At 35.7% G+C, this 17947-nt stretch overlaps 1 protein-coding gene across 1 annotated transcript; it reads left to right on the forward strand.

Moving 5' to 3' along the window:
* The first annotated feature begins 5942 nt into the window (after positions 1 to 5942).
* On the forward strand, positions 5943 to 6881 carry LOC102879876 (olfactory receptor 2L3). The gene has a single exon (XM_006923286.1). It carries the CDS (start codon positions 5943 to 5945, stop codon positions 6879 to 6881), a length of 939 nt encoding a protein of 312 aa, XP_006923348.1.
* Positions 6882 to 17947: the final 11066 nt, after the last annotated feature.

Genomic DNA, 17947 nt, shown 5'->3' on the forward strand with positions numbered 1-17947 from the left:
TTGATTTTGTATCCAGAGACTTTACTGTACTTGCTTATTTTTTCTAGTAATGTTCTTGTGGAGTCCTTAGGATTTTCTATATAGAGAATCATGTCATCCACAAATAGTGACAGTTTAAGTTCTTCGTTTACTATTTGGATGCCTTTTATATCTTTCTCTTGCCTGGTTGCAATCTCTAGGATCTCCATTATTATATTGAATAAGAGTGGCTATAGTGGGAAGCCTTCCCTTGTTTTAGACCTTAGAGGAAAGGTTTTTAGTTTTTCACCCTTAAGTATAATGTTGGCTGAGGATATGTTAGAGATGGCCTTTATTATGTTAGGGTATTTTTCTTCTATACTGATTTTATAAAGTATTTTGATCACAAATGGATGCTGTATCTTGTCAAAGGCTTTTTCTGCATCAATTGATATGATCATATGATTCTGATTTTTTAATTTGTTTATGTGGGATATCACATTAATCAATTTACATATGTTAAACCATCCCTGTGCCCCTGGGATGAAGCTCGCTTGATTGTGGTGTATAATCTTTTTAATATGTTACTGTATTAGCTTCGCTAGTATATTATTTAGGATTTTTGCATATGTGTTTATGAGAGATATTGGTCTGTAGTTTTCTTTTATTGTGTATCTTTACCAGGTTTTGGTATCAGAGTAATATTGACCTAATAAAATGAGTTGGTAACTAGTTCCTCTTTTTCGAATTTTTGGAAGAATTTGAGGAGAATAGGTATTAAATCTTCTCTGAATATTTGGTAGAATTCACTGATGAAGACATCTGGTCCTGGACTTTTACTTTTTGGTAGGTTTTTGATGATTGTTTCAATTTCTATACTGCTGATTGGTCTATTTAAATTTTCCATTTTTTCTTGATTCAGTCTAGGAAGGTTGTATCTTTCTAAATACTGATCCATTTTTCTATACTGCTGAACAGTCTACTTAGAATTTCCAGTTCTTCTTGATTCAGTCTAGGAAGATTGTATTTTTCTAAGTACTGGCCCATTTCTTCTAAGTTATTAAATTTAGTGTTATATATTTTTTCATAGTATTCTTGTATGATCATTTGTATTTCTGCAGTATCTGTCATAATTTCCCTTCTTTCATCCTTGATTTTGTGTATTTGTGTCATTTCTCTTTTTACTTTAGTGTGTCTAACCAGAGATTTGTCAATTTTATTAACCTTCTCAAAGAACCAGCTCTTTGCTGCATTTCTTTTTTCTTTTTTGTTTTCAATTTCATTTATTTCTGCTCTAATTTTGATTATTTCTTTCCTTCTGCTGATTTTAGGTTTCATTTGTTTTTCCTTTTCTAGTTTTTTAAGATGAAATGTTAGGTTGTTTATTTGGGCTCATTCTTGTTTTTGGAGATAGGCCTATAATGATATGAACCCTCCTCTTATGACCACTTTTGCTGTGTCCCAAAAGTTTTGATATGTTGTGCTATCATTATCATTCATTTCTATGTATCTCTTTATCGCATATATATATACATGTCGTCCATTTCCTTTTGCACGTGCCTTATTTCCCTTCCCCTTTGCGAATCTGGATCTTTGAATCCTCTCCTTTTCATTCATTGTTGTCTCACTTTGTCCCTATGTATGCTGAACGTTCATTATATCTTGCTATAGCAAATCTCTTATTATTTTAGCTTATAATGCCCTGTTCTTTGTAAAGTTTACACTCCTCTGCTTATTTATCTGATAGTCCCTCCTAATTACATTTTTTTTTTTGTCATTTTGTTTTAGGTGAGTTGACTCCTTTCAGTATTTCCTGTAGTGCAGGCATCGTAGTGAAGAATTCCCTTAATTTCTGTATGTCTGGAAAGGTCTTAATTTCTCCTTCAGATCAAAAGGAGAGCTTAGCTGGATACAGTATTCTAGGCTGGTAGTTTCTTTCACTTCATAGTTTAATTATTTGATGCCATTCCTTTCTGGCTTGTAACGTTTGTGGTAAGAAGTCCAACGATACTCTTATGGGTTTTCCTTTATAAGTTACTGTTTTCTTCTCCCTGGCTGCTCTGAGAATTCTGTCTTTGTCTATGATTTTTGATAATTTTAATAAAATGTTTCTTGGTGAAGGCCCTTTTGGGTTGAAGTAATTGGGTGTTCCTTTGACTTCTTGAATTCCAAGCTCCAGCTCATTCCTTAGATTTGTCTGAAAATGCTTTCTAAGCCCTGCTCTTTTTCCTCTCCTTCAAGAATGCTCATTATTCTTATGTTTCCTCCCCTGATGATATCAGCCAGGCTCATCTAGTTGTTTTTTCAATTCCTGAAATTGTTGATATGACTCATTTCAAAACTCACTGAGTTTTTTCAGAAGTACCATTCTGAATTCTCTGTCATTTAAATTGCATATTTCTATATCTGTAAGCTTATTTTCTGGAGATTTTTCTCTTTCTATCTGAAATGCCTTGTCACCTTGATTGTTCATGGTTTTTAATGGATTATTTCTCCACCTGGGCATTAATGGAAATGTATTCTGATTTTTTTTCCAGAAAAATTTATTATATAAAGATTTCTCTTTAGCCTGCTGCAAAGAAGGCACTTTTCTTTTGGTTTCCAGGAGGTGGCATCTAAGCCTCATGGATCCCTGCTTTATATAAAGTCTTAATAATGCCTTTTTTTTCTAATAGATATTCAATCACGCTGCTACCCTCAGTTTCAGTCCCTGTCAGGGTAGTGTCAGTTTCAGGAGCATTTGCTAAGATTCCCCTTGGGCTCTGTGGTGTTTAGTCTCAGAGGGTATGGGTGGAGAGGTCATTTGAGTTCAGAGTTGGGAACTGTGGCTCAGCCTCGGTTTTGCAACCAGAGCTGGTAATAATCAACTGTTGTTTCTCTGCCATCTCATCTCTCTGCTTTCTGCCCTGATGACTGTTCTCAGTAAGGATTGCACTTTTATGCTTCTATCTGCCTGCTAGTCATGTTACTCCTAATTATATATTTTATTGTCATTTTGATTTAGGGGACCTGACCCCTTTCAGTATTTCCTGTAATGCAGGCCTCCTAGTGAAGAATTCCCTCAATTTTTGTATGTCTTAATTTCTCCTTCATATTTAAAGGAGAGCTTAGCTGGATACATTATTCTAGGCTGGTAGTTCCTTTCACTTCATAATTTAAATATTTGATTCCACTCCATTCTTGCTTGTAAAGTTTATGTTGATAAGTCTGTTGATTTTCTAATGGGTTTTTTCTTTATAGGTAACCATCCTCTCTTTCTTGGCTGCCTTGAGAATTCTGTCTTTGTCTATGATTTTTGATAATTTTAATACAATGTGTCTTTGGGAAGGCCCTTTTGAGTTGAGATAACTGGGTGATTTGTTGACTTCTTGAATTCCAAGCTCCAGCTTATTTCGTAGATTTGGGAAATTCTCATCAACTATTTATGTGAAAATGCTTTCTAATTCCTTCTCATTTTCCTCCACTTCGAGAATGCTCATTATTCATATGTTTCCTCTCCTGCTGGTATCAGCTAGTTCTTGTATTTCTTTCATTATTTTTCATTCTTTGGTTTCTCTCTTCTCCCTTCTGATTTATTTGTAGATTTCTGTCTTTGATATGACTGATCCTTTCCTTCATTTGGTCCACTCTATTTCCCAAGCTTGCTATTATATTTTTCATCTCCAGAAGTTCTAATTGGTTCTTTTTGAGAATTTCAATCTCCTTGCTAATGGACTCATTCTGCTCATCTATTTGTTTTTTCGGTTTCTGAAATTTTTGATATGAATCATTTGGATCTCGTTGATTTTTTTTAGAAGTGCCATCCTGAATTCTCTGTCATTTAAGTCGGATATATCTATGTCTCTAAGCTCATTTCTGGAGATTTTTTATTTCTGTCTGAGTTGCCTTGTCACCTTGATTGACAAGATGTTTAATGGGCTATTTCTCCCTATGATCACTAATGGAAGTGCATTCTGCTTTTGTTTTTCAGAAAGAAGATTTAGTAAATAAAGGTGTCTCTTCAACCTTTTGCAAAGAAGGCATTTTTCTCTTGGTTTCCAATATGTGGCGTCTAAGATTCTTACATTATGCTTTATATAAAGTCTTAAAAATGCTTTTCTTTTTCTTATATATATTCAATTGTGCATACTACCTTCAGTCTCAGTCCCTGTCAGTGTTAGTAACAGTTTCAGTTTTGGTAGGATTTGCTCAGATTCCCCTGGGGCAACACAGCGTTCAGTTGGAGGATATGGGTGGTGGAGCCCTATGGGTTGTGGGATGAGGGCTGCGGCTCAGCCTTGTGTTTTGCAACTGAAGCTGGTAATAATCAACTGTTGTTTCCCTGCCATTCCCACTTCTCTGCCATCCCCACTTCTCTGCTTTCTGCCCTGATGCCTGGGCACTGCCGCTGGCTGCATGAAGCTCACAGCTTCCCCAGGCAGGGCTGTTCAGGGAACACACCACACCTTCTCCCTTCCTCCCTCCTCCTACAGTGAGCTCCAGCTGTGAGTGGCAACTTGTTTTACCCAGTCTACCACCAGACTCCCAGGGTTCTGTCCTGTGGTAGCTGTTATGCGCAGATCCCAAGCTGAGATGTGCTGGTATGCAGTTTGGGTGTTTTTTGTTGAGTTTTAGATGTTTTATTATTGTAGTTTCCAGGGGAGAGATCTCTGGATGTCTCTCACTCTGCCATTTTCTGACATCACTGAGATCACTTATTTTTGTGGATTAATATTTTATAGATTTCTAAATATGTTACATTTTATTTTAAAATATTTTTGTCTATACTTTTTCCTTTTTTAAAAAATTTAGCTCTGAGTATATTTTAATCCCCTTGTTCTTGACTTCTTCAAAAATATCAGAATCTGTGGATTTAGAATTCTGTATGAGTCATACAGTAATTTGCTCATTGTAATTTTCCCAGTAGTTTCCTCTCATTAAAAGCGAAAGCCTTCTTTTTTCGAGAACCTTTTTATTTTGGGTAGACCAGGATGATTAGAAGGACACTGATCAAGCACGATGTCAAGGGTTTTCTACAGGTAGAATTTTCTTTGGAATACAGTTTCCTCCCATTATCCTCATTAATTGAATAACCATTTTCCATTCAAATCCCACCATCTAAAATGTGTTAAATCTTCCATCTGACATTTCTTCCTTTCTGTATTTTTTTTTTAAATCTTGGGATTATTCACATTTTATGATTCTTGAACTTCTGAATAATGGCAGCTGCATGCACACAGATTACAGGAGATCTGGAGTAGGGTCTCCCCTCCATGAAAAAATGAGCGATTGAGATGGAAGGATAAAAATGATGATATTGGAAGATTCCAATAATCAGGACTATTAATTTGTATCTGATAGTGTTAGGGAATAAACACTGGTGTTTTTCTTAGCCCATTCCACTAACAGACAACTGACTTTCAGGAGAGTTTGTTTACTCAGCAATGTTATACAAAGTGATATAAAAAATCTAGTGTCTGAATATGAGAAAAAAAGTTACAATTATGTTTCAAATGATGAACAAAAATAAAATCTTGAATTCAGGAAAAAAATGTGACCCTCTGTGTATCACTAAATTCATTCATATAATGAACCAAAACTGTATTCATTTAAACTGATATCTATTTGGGTTCAGTCTTGGCATAAAAATTTAAATATGTTTAATTAAAATATTTGGTATTTTTGATAAATGAATTTATGAGGGGAGACAATCATTTATATACTATTTGAATTAGCTGAGTTATTTTCCTTTTGTTATTTCATGGATTCTTACAAAAGATTTGCATGAAAATACACCGCCTTACCTTGTGTCTTTGGATAATAGAATGGGAATTTTTTTTTTCAAAATAAGAAACTCTCATTATTTACTTAAAGATCTGGGTATTTCCTGAAATACTCAGAGTTAGATGAAAAGCAAAAATTTTTAAAACTAATACACAGTTCAAAGTTCTTTATTTACCATGCAAGCATGCATATCTTGTCTCTTCTTTCAGGAAAGCCATCAAATGGAGAATTATAACCAAACATCAACTGATTTCTTCTTATTGGGGCTGCTCCCTCCATCGAAAGTCGGGCTCTTCTTCCTATCTCTAATTGTGCTCATGTTCCTGATGGCTCTGCTTGGCAACCTGTCCATGGTCCTCCTCATTGTGCTGGACGTCCACCTCCACACTCCCATGTACATCCTCCTCAGCCAGCTCTCCCTCATTGATCTGAACTATGTCTCCACCACTGTCCCCAAAATGGCTTTCAATTACCTTCTGGGGAACAAGTCTATCTCATTCATTGGGTGTGGGGTTCAGAGCTTCTTCTTCTTGACTTTAGCAGGCACAGAAGGACTGCTGTTGACATGCATGGCCTATGACCGCTATGTGGCCATTTGCTTTCCCCTCCACTATCCCACCCGGATGAGTAAAAGAGCGTGTATGCTGATGATAGCAGGATCTTGGATGACGGGCGCCAGCAACTCCTGTGCTCACACTGCATACATCCTTCATATTCCCTACTGTCGATCTAGGGCCATCAACCATTTCTTCTGTGATGTCCCAGCTATGGTGAGTTTGGCTTGCATGGATACCTGGGTCTATGAGAGCACAGTGTTTGCGAGCACCACCCTGTTTCTCTTGTTCCCTTTCATTGCTATTGCTTGTTCCTATGGCCGGGTGCTCCTTGCTGTCTTCCGCATGCGCTCAGAGACAGGGAGGAAGAAGGCCTACTGGACCTGCAGTACCCACCTCACCGTGGTGACTTTGTACTATGCACCCTTTGTTTACACTTACCTACGCCCGAGATCCCTGAGATCTCCAAAAGAGGACATGATACTGGCTGTCTTCTACACCATCCTGACTCCCGTGCTCAACCCTGTCATCTACAGTCTGAGGAACAAGGAGGTGATGGGGGCTTTGAGGAGAGTAATTCAGAGAATCCACTCTGTGAAAATGTAAACACAGTCACATTAGCCCTGCAGCCTCACAGAGAGGTCACATCAACATTGTATAGTCATTAGGAAAAATATAATTCCAGGATGAGAATAGGAACTAAATTAATATAGAGTATTAATGTAATTAAGATTAGACAAAATAATTATATTTTCCCAACTACTTTTCTGTTTTTTTTTTTAAGTTTGTGGTAATATTTCAATAAATGTAAAGAGCTTACATTTTACTCTAATGTGTGGACAATAAAGTTTTACTAATATGTATAAATAAAAATTAAAACAGCCAAACTTAGTGTTATCATTCGCTATAATAATTCTACTATACTTTGTATATCACCCAAATGGCTAAAATAAGCTAAAAGAACACTAAATGTTATACCATTGCTGGGTTTATTCAAGAGTATGTTTTTGTTTTATTTCCATTACAATTTTCTCTTAATTAGTACATAATGGTTCTTCTATTTCCTGATTTTCAGAGGATGTGATATATATAGAAATTAGGCAGAGTTTCTGCAAGAGATTAGAAGTCCTTACTACACCATAAAGTAAATGCAACAAGTTTACATCTTTCATGAGAGGGACCCTGGAAATAGAGGTATGAATCCTAAATAAGTAATTTATTTATAGGTGTATTCAACTGCAGAATAATTACTTATAGTTGAGAATATGCAAAAAGGACTATTAAAGGAGAGTTACTTCATAAAAGGATAAGGCACATTGCTCATTAATTAATACAGATTAATCCACCTGAGCCACGCCTCAATCACCCTGTAAAACACACAGTTTATATCCCAAGTAGCTATTGTTATACTTTTCATGATATTTACTGTTATGTTCATTGTGTTTTCCAGTTACTATTCTCATAATTCTACTGAACAAGCTTTGGGAAGTTGGTTTGGAGTGACCCTCTCAGCGCCAACATCTTTAATAGGTATACGTGCACAGTCACTCACCTACAAAGGCTTCGCCATCAGTAGCAGGTTATCAGAACACCTATGCATGATGGATGGGGGTTTATAAATTTCCAGGAGTATATTCTGCTATATTTTTCATTCTCTTTGGACAGATGGGATGAAAGAAGGTATAATGAGCATGTAAGAAGCCCTGAATTATCTAACTCATGATATTGATGGATTACTGATGGTTAGGACTCAAAATGATTATCTTTTATTCCAAAATAATAGATGCACATATTATATGAAATGATACGAATTCAGATGTTTTAAAACTAAAATCAACTGAACATTTAGAAATTTCTTCAGTAGCAGAATAAAATTTGATTTTGGAATGGCAGATGAGTAAGACTTGATTATGTCCTACTATATGATAGGGTATAGTCTCATCAAGTATAATTATACAGCACTATTTTGAAAAGGACGTTTTCCTTGCTCTTAGAAGATATCCCTCATATTGTATAAATTAAGTTTAAATTTTTGAGAAAAAAATAGGACTTTTTCTGCTTAATATCAGTGACCAAGTACTTACTAGCACTTACTCTTTTCTAGCAAGGTTCCCAACTGAATTAGAATGGGAACTGAAATATGATTAGCTAAGGTCCTTGGCTGAGATAAAGTTATTCTTTAACAGAAATAAATTCAGTACAATTTAAACAGAAATTATATATTTGAAAAGAGTAGGAGGCTTGTAGACTCTCCAGAAATTGTAGCCAGTCAGGTCTGAAGATGTCACAACCATAAGCTAATTTTAATACATTCCTGAGAATAATTTGTGTGAAGACACCGTGGTTATCTCAGTGATGGGCTTCTCTGGGGACTTGGTGAATTTATTGCTGTTGCAATAAATTCTTATTTATCATTCTTAATCTGTTTTTGTTTGTTTGTTTTAGTGGATGTGTACATTCTCAGTTCTTTTGTTGATTCATTCTAAAATTAAAGTCTGGTACCAAATATTTTAATGCCAAGGGCCCAGGTCATAGCTGAGAGTCAAATAAGTGAGTGAGTATTTACATCTTAGCATCTGTCTAAATTCTGTTAAGAGAGAGGTCAGATACAAAAGAATAATACATGCTTTCAAGACTTTCTGCCTAAACAGGGTCCTGTTGCCATTAGTTGTCTATTTGCATCACCAATTACATGTGATATTTAGGAATGCGTGAGGTGTCATTTTCAAAATAAGCCAATGTGATTATTCATATAAACTGCTGTGTAATTTAATTAAAAATTTGTTTAGACTAAACACGGAAACTAAAAAAAAAAAAAAACAACAACAACACAAAATCTCACTATTATCAGGTTCCAGACTCCTGATTTTTCCTAGGAACACACCAAATGTCCTGGCTGGGTAACACTTCCACTGTTTTGGTGTCTCCTAGGAAAGTAGCATCACCCCACCGACAGCCCCTGCCACAGTGCTCTTGGAGCACTGTAGAGTGCTCTGGGAGCCTTCGCTGCTGTGATGGACCCACTCAGTATTTCTCTGATTGAAAACATGGTCACCACACTCAGAAATAGTGGCTCACAGAGGGAAATTCTGCCCTGAGACAGAAGTGGCAGGCTCCGTGATATTGCATATCAAGTTCCTCTGAGTTTCTAAAATGAACACCCACAGCTGTATCCATGTGTCTCCTTTGGAAATTTTGAGTCATGAATTAAAATGTCTTTCTGGTCACAAACAAGGCAGAGTGAGAGATGTCCCTAATGTCTCCCTTTGAATAAGCTGAACATTGAACACTCAACAAAAAACACCCAAACTGCACACCAGCACATCTGAGCGTGGAATCTGTGAATAAGAGCTACCACAAATCAGAACCCCAGGAGTCGAGCAGTAAACTGGGAGAAACAAAGAGGCTGCCTCTTGAAGCCAGAGCTCCTTGAAGGAGGATAGGGAGAGGAGAAGGTGCAGCAGTTTCCCTAAGCAACACTGCCTAAGAGAGCTGTGAGTTTCATGCAGAGGCAGTGCACAGGGACCAGTGCAGAAAGCAGAGAAGTGGAGATGGCAGAGAAAGGGGTACTGCAGAGAAGCAACGGTTGATTATTACTAGCCACAGCTGCAAAATGCAAGGCTGAGCAACGGTCCCCATCCCCCAACCCACAGGGATGCTCCTATCATATCCTCCAAGACCAAACAACGAAGAGCACCAGGGAAATCTGACAAAATGCTACCGAAACTGTCGCAAACACTGACAGGGACTGAGACTGAGGATAGCAAGCATGATTTAATTTTTATTAGGGGGAAAAAAGCATTTTTAAGACTTTATATAAAGCAGGGATACAAGATGCTTATATGCCACTTATTGAAAGCTAAAAACAAACAAACAAACCAACCAGCAAAAATGCCTTCTTAGCGAGAGGCCAAAGAGAGACCTTTATATGATAAATCATTTTTTCTGGAAAAAAAAAAAGCAGAATACACTTCTATTAATGCCCAGACAGAGAAAATGTCCATCAAACACCATGAACAACAAAAATGACAAGGCAGCTCAGAAAGAGAGAGAAAAATCTCCAGAAAATAAGCTTAAATACATAGAAATACATGACTTAAATGAAAGAGAATTCAGGATGATACTTCTAAGAAGACTCGGTAAGATCAAAAACAATTCATATCAACAATTCAGGAATTGGAAAAAAAACAACTCTATCAGCAGAATGAGTTCTTTAGCAAGGAGATTGAAACTCTCAAAAAAAAAAAAAAACAAATAGAACTATTGGAGATGAGGAACACACTGAAAGAGATGAAAAATGAAATAGCAAGCTTGAGAAATAGAATTGACCAAATGGAGGAAAGGATCAGTCATAGCAAAGACAAAAACTACAAATAAATCAGAAGGAAGAAGAGAGAAACCGAAGAATGAAAAATAACGAGAGAGAAATACAAGAACTAGCTGATACCATCAAGAGAGGAAATATAAGAATAATGGGCATTTTCGAGGGGGAGGAAAAGGAGTAGGGATTAGAAAGCATTTTCAGACAAATAGTTGACGAGCATTTCCCAAATCTAAGAAATGAACTGGAACTTGGAATTCAAGAAGTCAACAGAACACCCAATTATCTCAACCCAAAAAGGCCTTCACAAAGATACATTGTATTACAATTATTGAAAATCGATGACAAAGAAAGAATTCTCATGGCAGCTTGGGAAAAGAGGATGGCAACCTATAAAGGAAAATCTATTACATTATTGTCCAACTTCTTAGCACAAACCCTACAAGCAAGAAAGGAGTAGAATCGAATATTCAAACTATTAAATGAAAGAACTACCAGCCAAGAATAATGTATCCAGCAAAGCTCTCCTTTAGATATGAAGGAGAAATAAAGACCTTTCCAGACATACAAAAATTGAAGGAATTCTCCAGTATGAGTCTTGTATTACAGGAAGTACTGAAAAGGGTTAGCTCAACTAAAACAAAATGAAAAAAAAAAATTACGTAACTATGAGTAAGGTGACTAGCAGGCAGATAGAGTCAGATGAGTGCAATTTCTCATTAAGAACAGGGTATTATAAGCTTAAACAATGAGAAGAGATTTGCTACTGCAAGATGCTAATAAACATTCAGCATACATAGGGACAAATTGAGACAACAATAACAGAAAAGGGGAGGATTCAAAGATCCAAATTCGCAAAGGAGAATGGAGATAAGGCACATGCAGAAAAAAAAAGATATATATAAAAAAAGGAGTCAATATACTCATGCCTTTTAACAAAGGATTCTGGCAATTCACCCACAAACCCAACCAAAAAAGAAAAAAAAAGAAAGAAAAAACAGAAACACAAGGATAAGGAAGCAATGGAAACACTGAGCTACCACAAAGCAAAATATAAAATTATTATAGTAAAACCATGTATTTCAATAATCACCCAAAGTGTAAATGCACTGAACTCACCAATAAAAAAGCAAAGAGTTGTGGATTGGATCAAAACACAAAACCCAACCATATACTGCCTCCAGGAGATGCATGTCAGTCCCAGAGACAAATATAGACTCAAAGTAAAAGGGTGGAAAATGATATTTCAAGCATATGGCATTCAGAAAAAAGCAGGAGTAGCTGTACTAATATCAAATGAAATAGACTTCGAAATAAAAAAGTTAAAGAAAGATACTGAGGAATACTGCATAATGATAAATGGAATTATATACCAAGAAGATATAACATTTATTAACATCTATGTGCCCAATCAAGGAGCCCTCAAATATATAAAGCAATTACTAACAGAAGTAAAGGGAAACAGACCAAAATATTATCGTAGTAGGGGACTTAAATACCCCACTGTCGGATATGGACATATCATCCAAGCAGAAAATCAATAAGGAAATAACTTCCTTAAATGACATATTACATTGACTGGACATCATTGACATTTACAGAGCCCTTCATCCCAAAACAGCTGCCTATACATTCTTCTCTAGTGCACATGAAACATTCTCAAAGATTGACCACATACTGGGACAAAGAGATAGCCTCAACAAATATAAGAGAGTTGAAATAATATCAACCATATTCTCTGATCATAATGCTTTGAAGCTGGAGATCAAATGTGAAAGAAAGTAGGAAGAACCAGGAATACATAGGGATTAAACAACATGCTACTGAAGAATGACTGAGTCAGAGTAGAATAAACGGAGATCAAGAGATACATAGAAACAAATGATAATGATAGCACAACATATTGAAACTTTGGGACACTGTAAAAGTGGTAATATAGGAAAGTTTGTATCATTACAGGCCTATCTCAAAAACCAGAATGAGCCCAAATTAACAATCTAATGCTTCATCTTAAAAACAAACAAAAAAACAAACAAACAAAAAAAACCCCAAAAAACAAAAAACACCTAGAAATGGAAGAATTAAAGAAACCTAAAATCTGCAGAAGGAAAGAAATAATCAAAATTAGAGAAGATTTAATGTAACTGAAAACAAAAAGAAATAGAAAAAATAAATGCAATAAAGAACTGGTTCTTTGAGAAGGTTAGTAAAATAAAATCAGGGATGAAAGAGGAGAAATTAGGACAGACAACACAAAAATACAATGGATCATATAAGGAAACTATGAAAAAGTATATAACATCAAATTTAATAATCTAGAAGAAATGGACCAGTACTTAGAAAGATACAACCTTCCTAGACTGAATCAAGAAAAACTAGAAAATTTAAATAGACAGATTAGCGGTATGGAAACTGAAACAATCTTTAAAAATTTACTAAAAAGCAAAAGTTCAGGACCAGATGGCTTCATCTGTGAATTCTACCAAACATTCAAAGAAGATTTAATGCCCATTCTCCTCAAACTCTTCCAAAAAGTCAAAGAGGAAGCAATACTACCTAAATCATTTTATGAGGCCAATATTACCCCGATACCAAAACCTGGTAAAGATAACACAATAAAAGAAAACTACGGACCAATCTCTCTCACGAACACACATGCAAAAATTCTAAATAAGATACTAGTGAACCAAATACGGTGACATATTAAAAAGATTATACATCACGATCAAGTGGGCTTCATCCCAGGGGCACAGGGATGGTTCAACATATGCAAATCGATTAATGTGATACACCATATAAACAAATTAAAAAATAAGAATCATATGATCATATCAATAGATGCAGAAAAAGCCTTCGACAAAATACAGCATCCATTTATGATCAAAACACTTAACAAAATTGGTATAGAAGGAAAGTAACTTAACATAATAAAGGCCGTATATGACAATCGCTAAACTAACATTATACTTAATGGTAAAAAATTAACAATCTTCCTTCTAAGATCAGGAATAAGGCAAGGCTGTCCACTATCGTCACTCTTGTTCAATATAACAATGGAGGTCCTAGCGAGTGCACTCAGGCAAGAGAAATATATCAAAATATATCAAATATATCCAAATAGGAAATGAAGAAATCAAACTGTCACTACTTGCAGATGACATGATTCTCTGTATAGAAAACCCTAAAGACTCCACAAGAACATTACTAGAAACAATAAGCTAATACGGAAAAAAATTATTCCTTTTGAAATTGCAATGTAAAGCATAAAATACCTAGAAATAAATTTAAGGAAACATGTGAACTATCTATGTTATGAAAGCTATAAGACTCTTAAAAAAATTGGAGAAGATACAAAAAAATAGAAAGATATTCCGTGTTCTTGGATTGGAAGAATCAACATAGTTAAAATGACCATATTATGTAAAGCATTATACAGATTTAATACAATCTCCATCAAAATCCCAACAGCATTTTTTAAAGAATAGAATGAAAAATCATCAGATTCGTATGGAAGCACAAAAGACCCTAAATCGCCAAAGCTATCCCGAGAGAAAAGAATAAAGTAGAGGCTTCACTCTTCCCAACTTCAAATTATACTACAAAACGACAATAATTAAGATGGCATGGTATTGCCAGAAAAACACACAGATCAGTGGAACAGAATCAAGAGTCCAGAAGTAAACCCATGTTTACATGGGCAAATAATTTTCAATGAAAGAGCCAAAAACATACAATAGAGAAAGGAAAGCCTCTTCAATAAATGGTGTTGGGAAAACTGGAAAACCACCCATAAAAGAATGAAACTAGATTGTTGTCTATCACCACACATCAAAATTAACTCAAAATAGATTAAGGATCTGAATATAAGACCTGAAACAATAAAATGCAGAGAACGAAAACATAGGAACTAAACTCATGGACCTTGGACTTAAAGAGAAAAAGAAAGAAAGAAAGAAAGAAAGAAAGAAAGAAAGAAAGAAAGAAAGAAAGAAAGAAAGAAAGAAAGAAAGAAAGAAAGAAAATCAACAATATAAAGAGAGAACCATCTAAATTGGAAAATATGTTTGCAAGCAATTCCTCTGATAAGGGCCTAATATCCAAAATATACAAAGAACTCATACAACTCAGTAACAACATCAACGACAACAATGAAACAATCCAATCACAAATGGGCAGAGGACCTGAACAGACACTTCCCCCAAGAAGATGTACAAATGGCCAGCAAACATTAAAAGATGCTCATTATCACTAGCTATTAGGGAAATGCAAATCAAAACCACAATGATATACCATCTCACACCAGTTAGAATAGCTACAGGACAAGTAATAACAAGCATTGGAGAGGTTGCAGAGGAAAAAGGAACCCTCATACACTGCTGGTGGGACTGCAAATTGGTACAGTCACTATGGAAAACAGTATGGTGGCTCTTCAAAAAACTAAGAATTGATCTACCGTATGATCTAGCAATTCCTCTACTGGGTATTTACCCCAAAGACTTGAAAACCCATATCCAAAAAGATATTTGCACATCGATGTTCATCGTGGCATTATTCACAGTGGCCAGGACATGGAAGCTATCAAAGTGTCCTATGATAGATGATTAGATAAAGAAGCCGTGGTATATGTATACAATGGAATATTACTTGGCCATAAGAAGAGGTCAAACACTGATATTTGTGACAATATGGATAGACCTCAAGATAATCATACTAAGCTAAATAAGCCAGACAGAAAAAGTTGAAAACCGTATGATATCATTTATATGTGGGATATAAACCTAAAAGCAACAAACAAACAGGACAGAAAAACAGACTCATTGATAAGAACAATAGACTAGTTGTTACCGGAGGGTAGGGGTAGGAGTATTAACCCTTTTATTGTTTAGTAGCGTGTTATTTAGCCTTTATGTGTTTCTGTGTTTTTCCATTTCTTTTTGTAATTGATTTCTAGTTTCATACCATTGTGGCCGGAGAAAATTCTTGATATGATTTCAGACTTCTTAAATTATATTGAGACTTGTTTTGTGGCCTAACACAATCTATCTTAGAAAATGTTTCATGTGCACTTGATAAGGATGTTTATTTTGCTGTTTTGATGTTAAGTGCTCTAAAACTATCAGTTAAATCCATCTAGTCTAGTGTGTCATTTAAGGCCTCTTTTATCTTACTGATTTTCTGTCTGGAATGTCTATCCCTTGATGTCAATAGAGTGTTGAAGTCCCCTACCAAGACTCTCTCTTTATGTTGGTTAATATTTGCTTTAAATATTTAGGTACTCCTATGTTAGATGAATTTATATCTTCATGTTGGATTAATTACTTTATCATTATGTGATATCCTTCTTTGTCTCTTGTTATAGCCTTTGTTTTGAAATTTATTTTGTCTGATAACAGTTTTGCACCCCCAGCTTTTTTCATTTCCTTTTTCACAAAATATCTTTTTCTATTCCTTTACTTTCAGTGTCTGTGTCATTTTATCTTATAAATAGCATATGTAGGGACTTCTTTTCTTATCCATTCAGTGACCCTATGTCTTTTGATTAGAGCATTTAATCCATTTGCATTAAAGTGAATATCGATAAGTACATAGTTATTGACATTTTATTATTAATATTTATGTTCTTTTTTACCCCCTCCTTCTCCTTAAAGAAGTTCCTTTAACATTTCCTGTAATACTGGATTGCTGTTGGTGAACTCCTTTAGTTTTTTCTTGTCTTTGAAGCTCTTCGTCTTTCCTTTGATTCTAAATAACTTTTCTGGGTAGAGTAATCTTAGTGGTAGATCTTTGCTTTGCATCACTTTGAATATTTTGTGCCAATCCCTTCTGGCTTGCAAAGTTTCTGTTGAGAAATCAGCCAACAGTCTAATGGGAGCTCCCTTGTAGATAACTGTTTCTCACTTGCTGTTTTTAGTATCCTCTGTTTATCTCTAACCTTTGTCTTTTTAATGATTATGTGTCTTGGTGTAGATCTCTTTTGGTTCATCTTGCTTGGGATTTCTGGGCTTCCTGGGCTAATATGTCTATTTCCTTCACCTGGTTAGGGAAGTTTTCAGTCATTATTTCTTCAAATATGTTCTTAATCCCTTGTCCTCTCTTTCTTCTTCTAGTATCTTTGTGATGCAAATGTTGCTATTGTCCCAGAGACTCCTTAAACTATCCTTATATTTTATTCTTTTTTCTTATTGCTATTCTAATTTTGTGTTTTCTGCTACATTATCTTCTAAAACACTGATTCAGTCTTCTACTTAATCTAATTTACTGTTGGTTCCTCCTAAGGTAGTCATCATTTCAGTTATGGTATTTTTCATTTCCATCTGTTTCATTGTTTAGTTTTCTATCTTCAATTTTATGTCTTTTATCTCTTTGTTAAAATACTCTTCTCCCAAGTTGTTGAGAATCCTTATAACAAGTGTTTTGAACTCTGCATCTGATAGATTGTTTGCATTAATTTTGTTTAGTTATTTTTTCTGGAGCTTTGTTCTGTTCTTTGATTTGAGACATTTCTTTGTCTCCCCATTTTGGCTGCCTCCCTCTGTTTGTTTCTATGTATTAGATAGGGCTGCTTAGTCTCCTGGTCTTAGTAGAGTGGCTGTATGTAGTAGGTGTCCTGTGGGCCCCCGTGGTGCAGACCCCCTGGTCACCTGAGCCAGGTGCTCCAGGTGTGTTCTTGGTGTGGGTTGTGTATTCCCTCCTGTCATAGTTTAGCCTTGTTTTCTGTTTGCACATCATTAGGAGGGATTGACCCTTAATCTGATTTGTTGTAAGGACTAGCCATGGCTACAGTAGAGGAGCTATTGTGCAGGGGCTGACCCTATAGAGCAGGATTTGCTTTAGCAGGGCTCTGGTGCCTGTTCTGTCTGCCCTTTGTGTGTATATTTTGTGGATGAAGGTCTAGGTCATGCTCAGGCTCAATCTGAAACCAGCCACTGAGTATACTAACTACTGGGCCACCTGGAGGGCTCTACCACAGGGCATGTTCAGCCTCAGGCTGTGCCCTTCCTGGCGCCACCTGGCAAGAATCACCACACAATCCACAGATGGCTGCCACCTGTGTGTTGTGCTTGGAGGTGCCTCAAGAGACCAAGCCAAGAACTGAGGCCAGCTCCCACTAGTGTTGGGCTTGAGGCTATTTTATGTCAAATCTGATTTTAAACTGGATAGCTTAAATTCAATATATGTGACTTCTATACATGTGATATCAAATATTTGTAGCAATCATTTTTGTTGTAAAAAAGTTTTGAAAAATTATGACAAACTCTTAATATCAACTGAAACTCCTTCTTAACCATGTGTTGAAGGGTATAGGCAGATATTAAAAGGTATGCATATATGTATATGTGTGTGTATGTTT

This window comes from Pteropus alecto, unplaced genomic scaffold (assembly GCF_000325575.1).
Source record: "Pteropus alecto unplaced genomic scaffold, ASM32557v1 scaffold78, whole genome shotgun sequence".
Classification (NCBI taxonomy): Eukaryota; Metazoa; Chordata; class Mammalia; order Chiroptera; family Pteropodidae; genus Pteropus; species Pteropus alecto.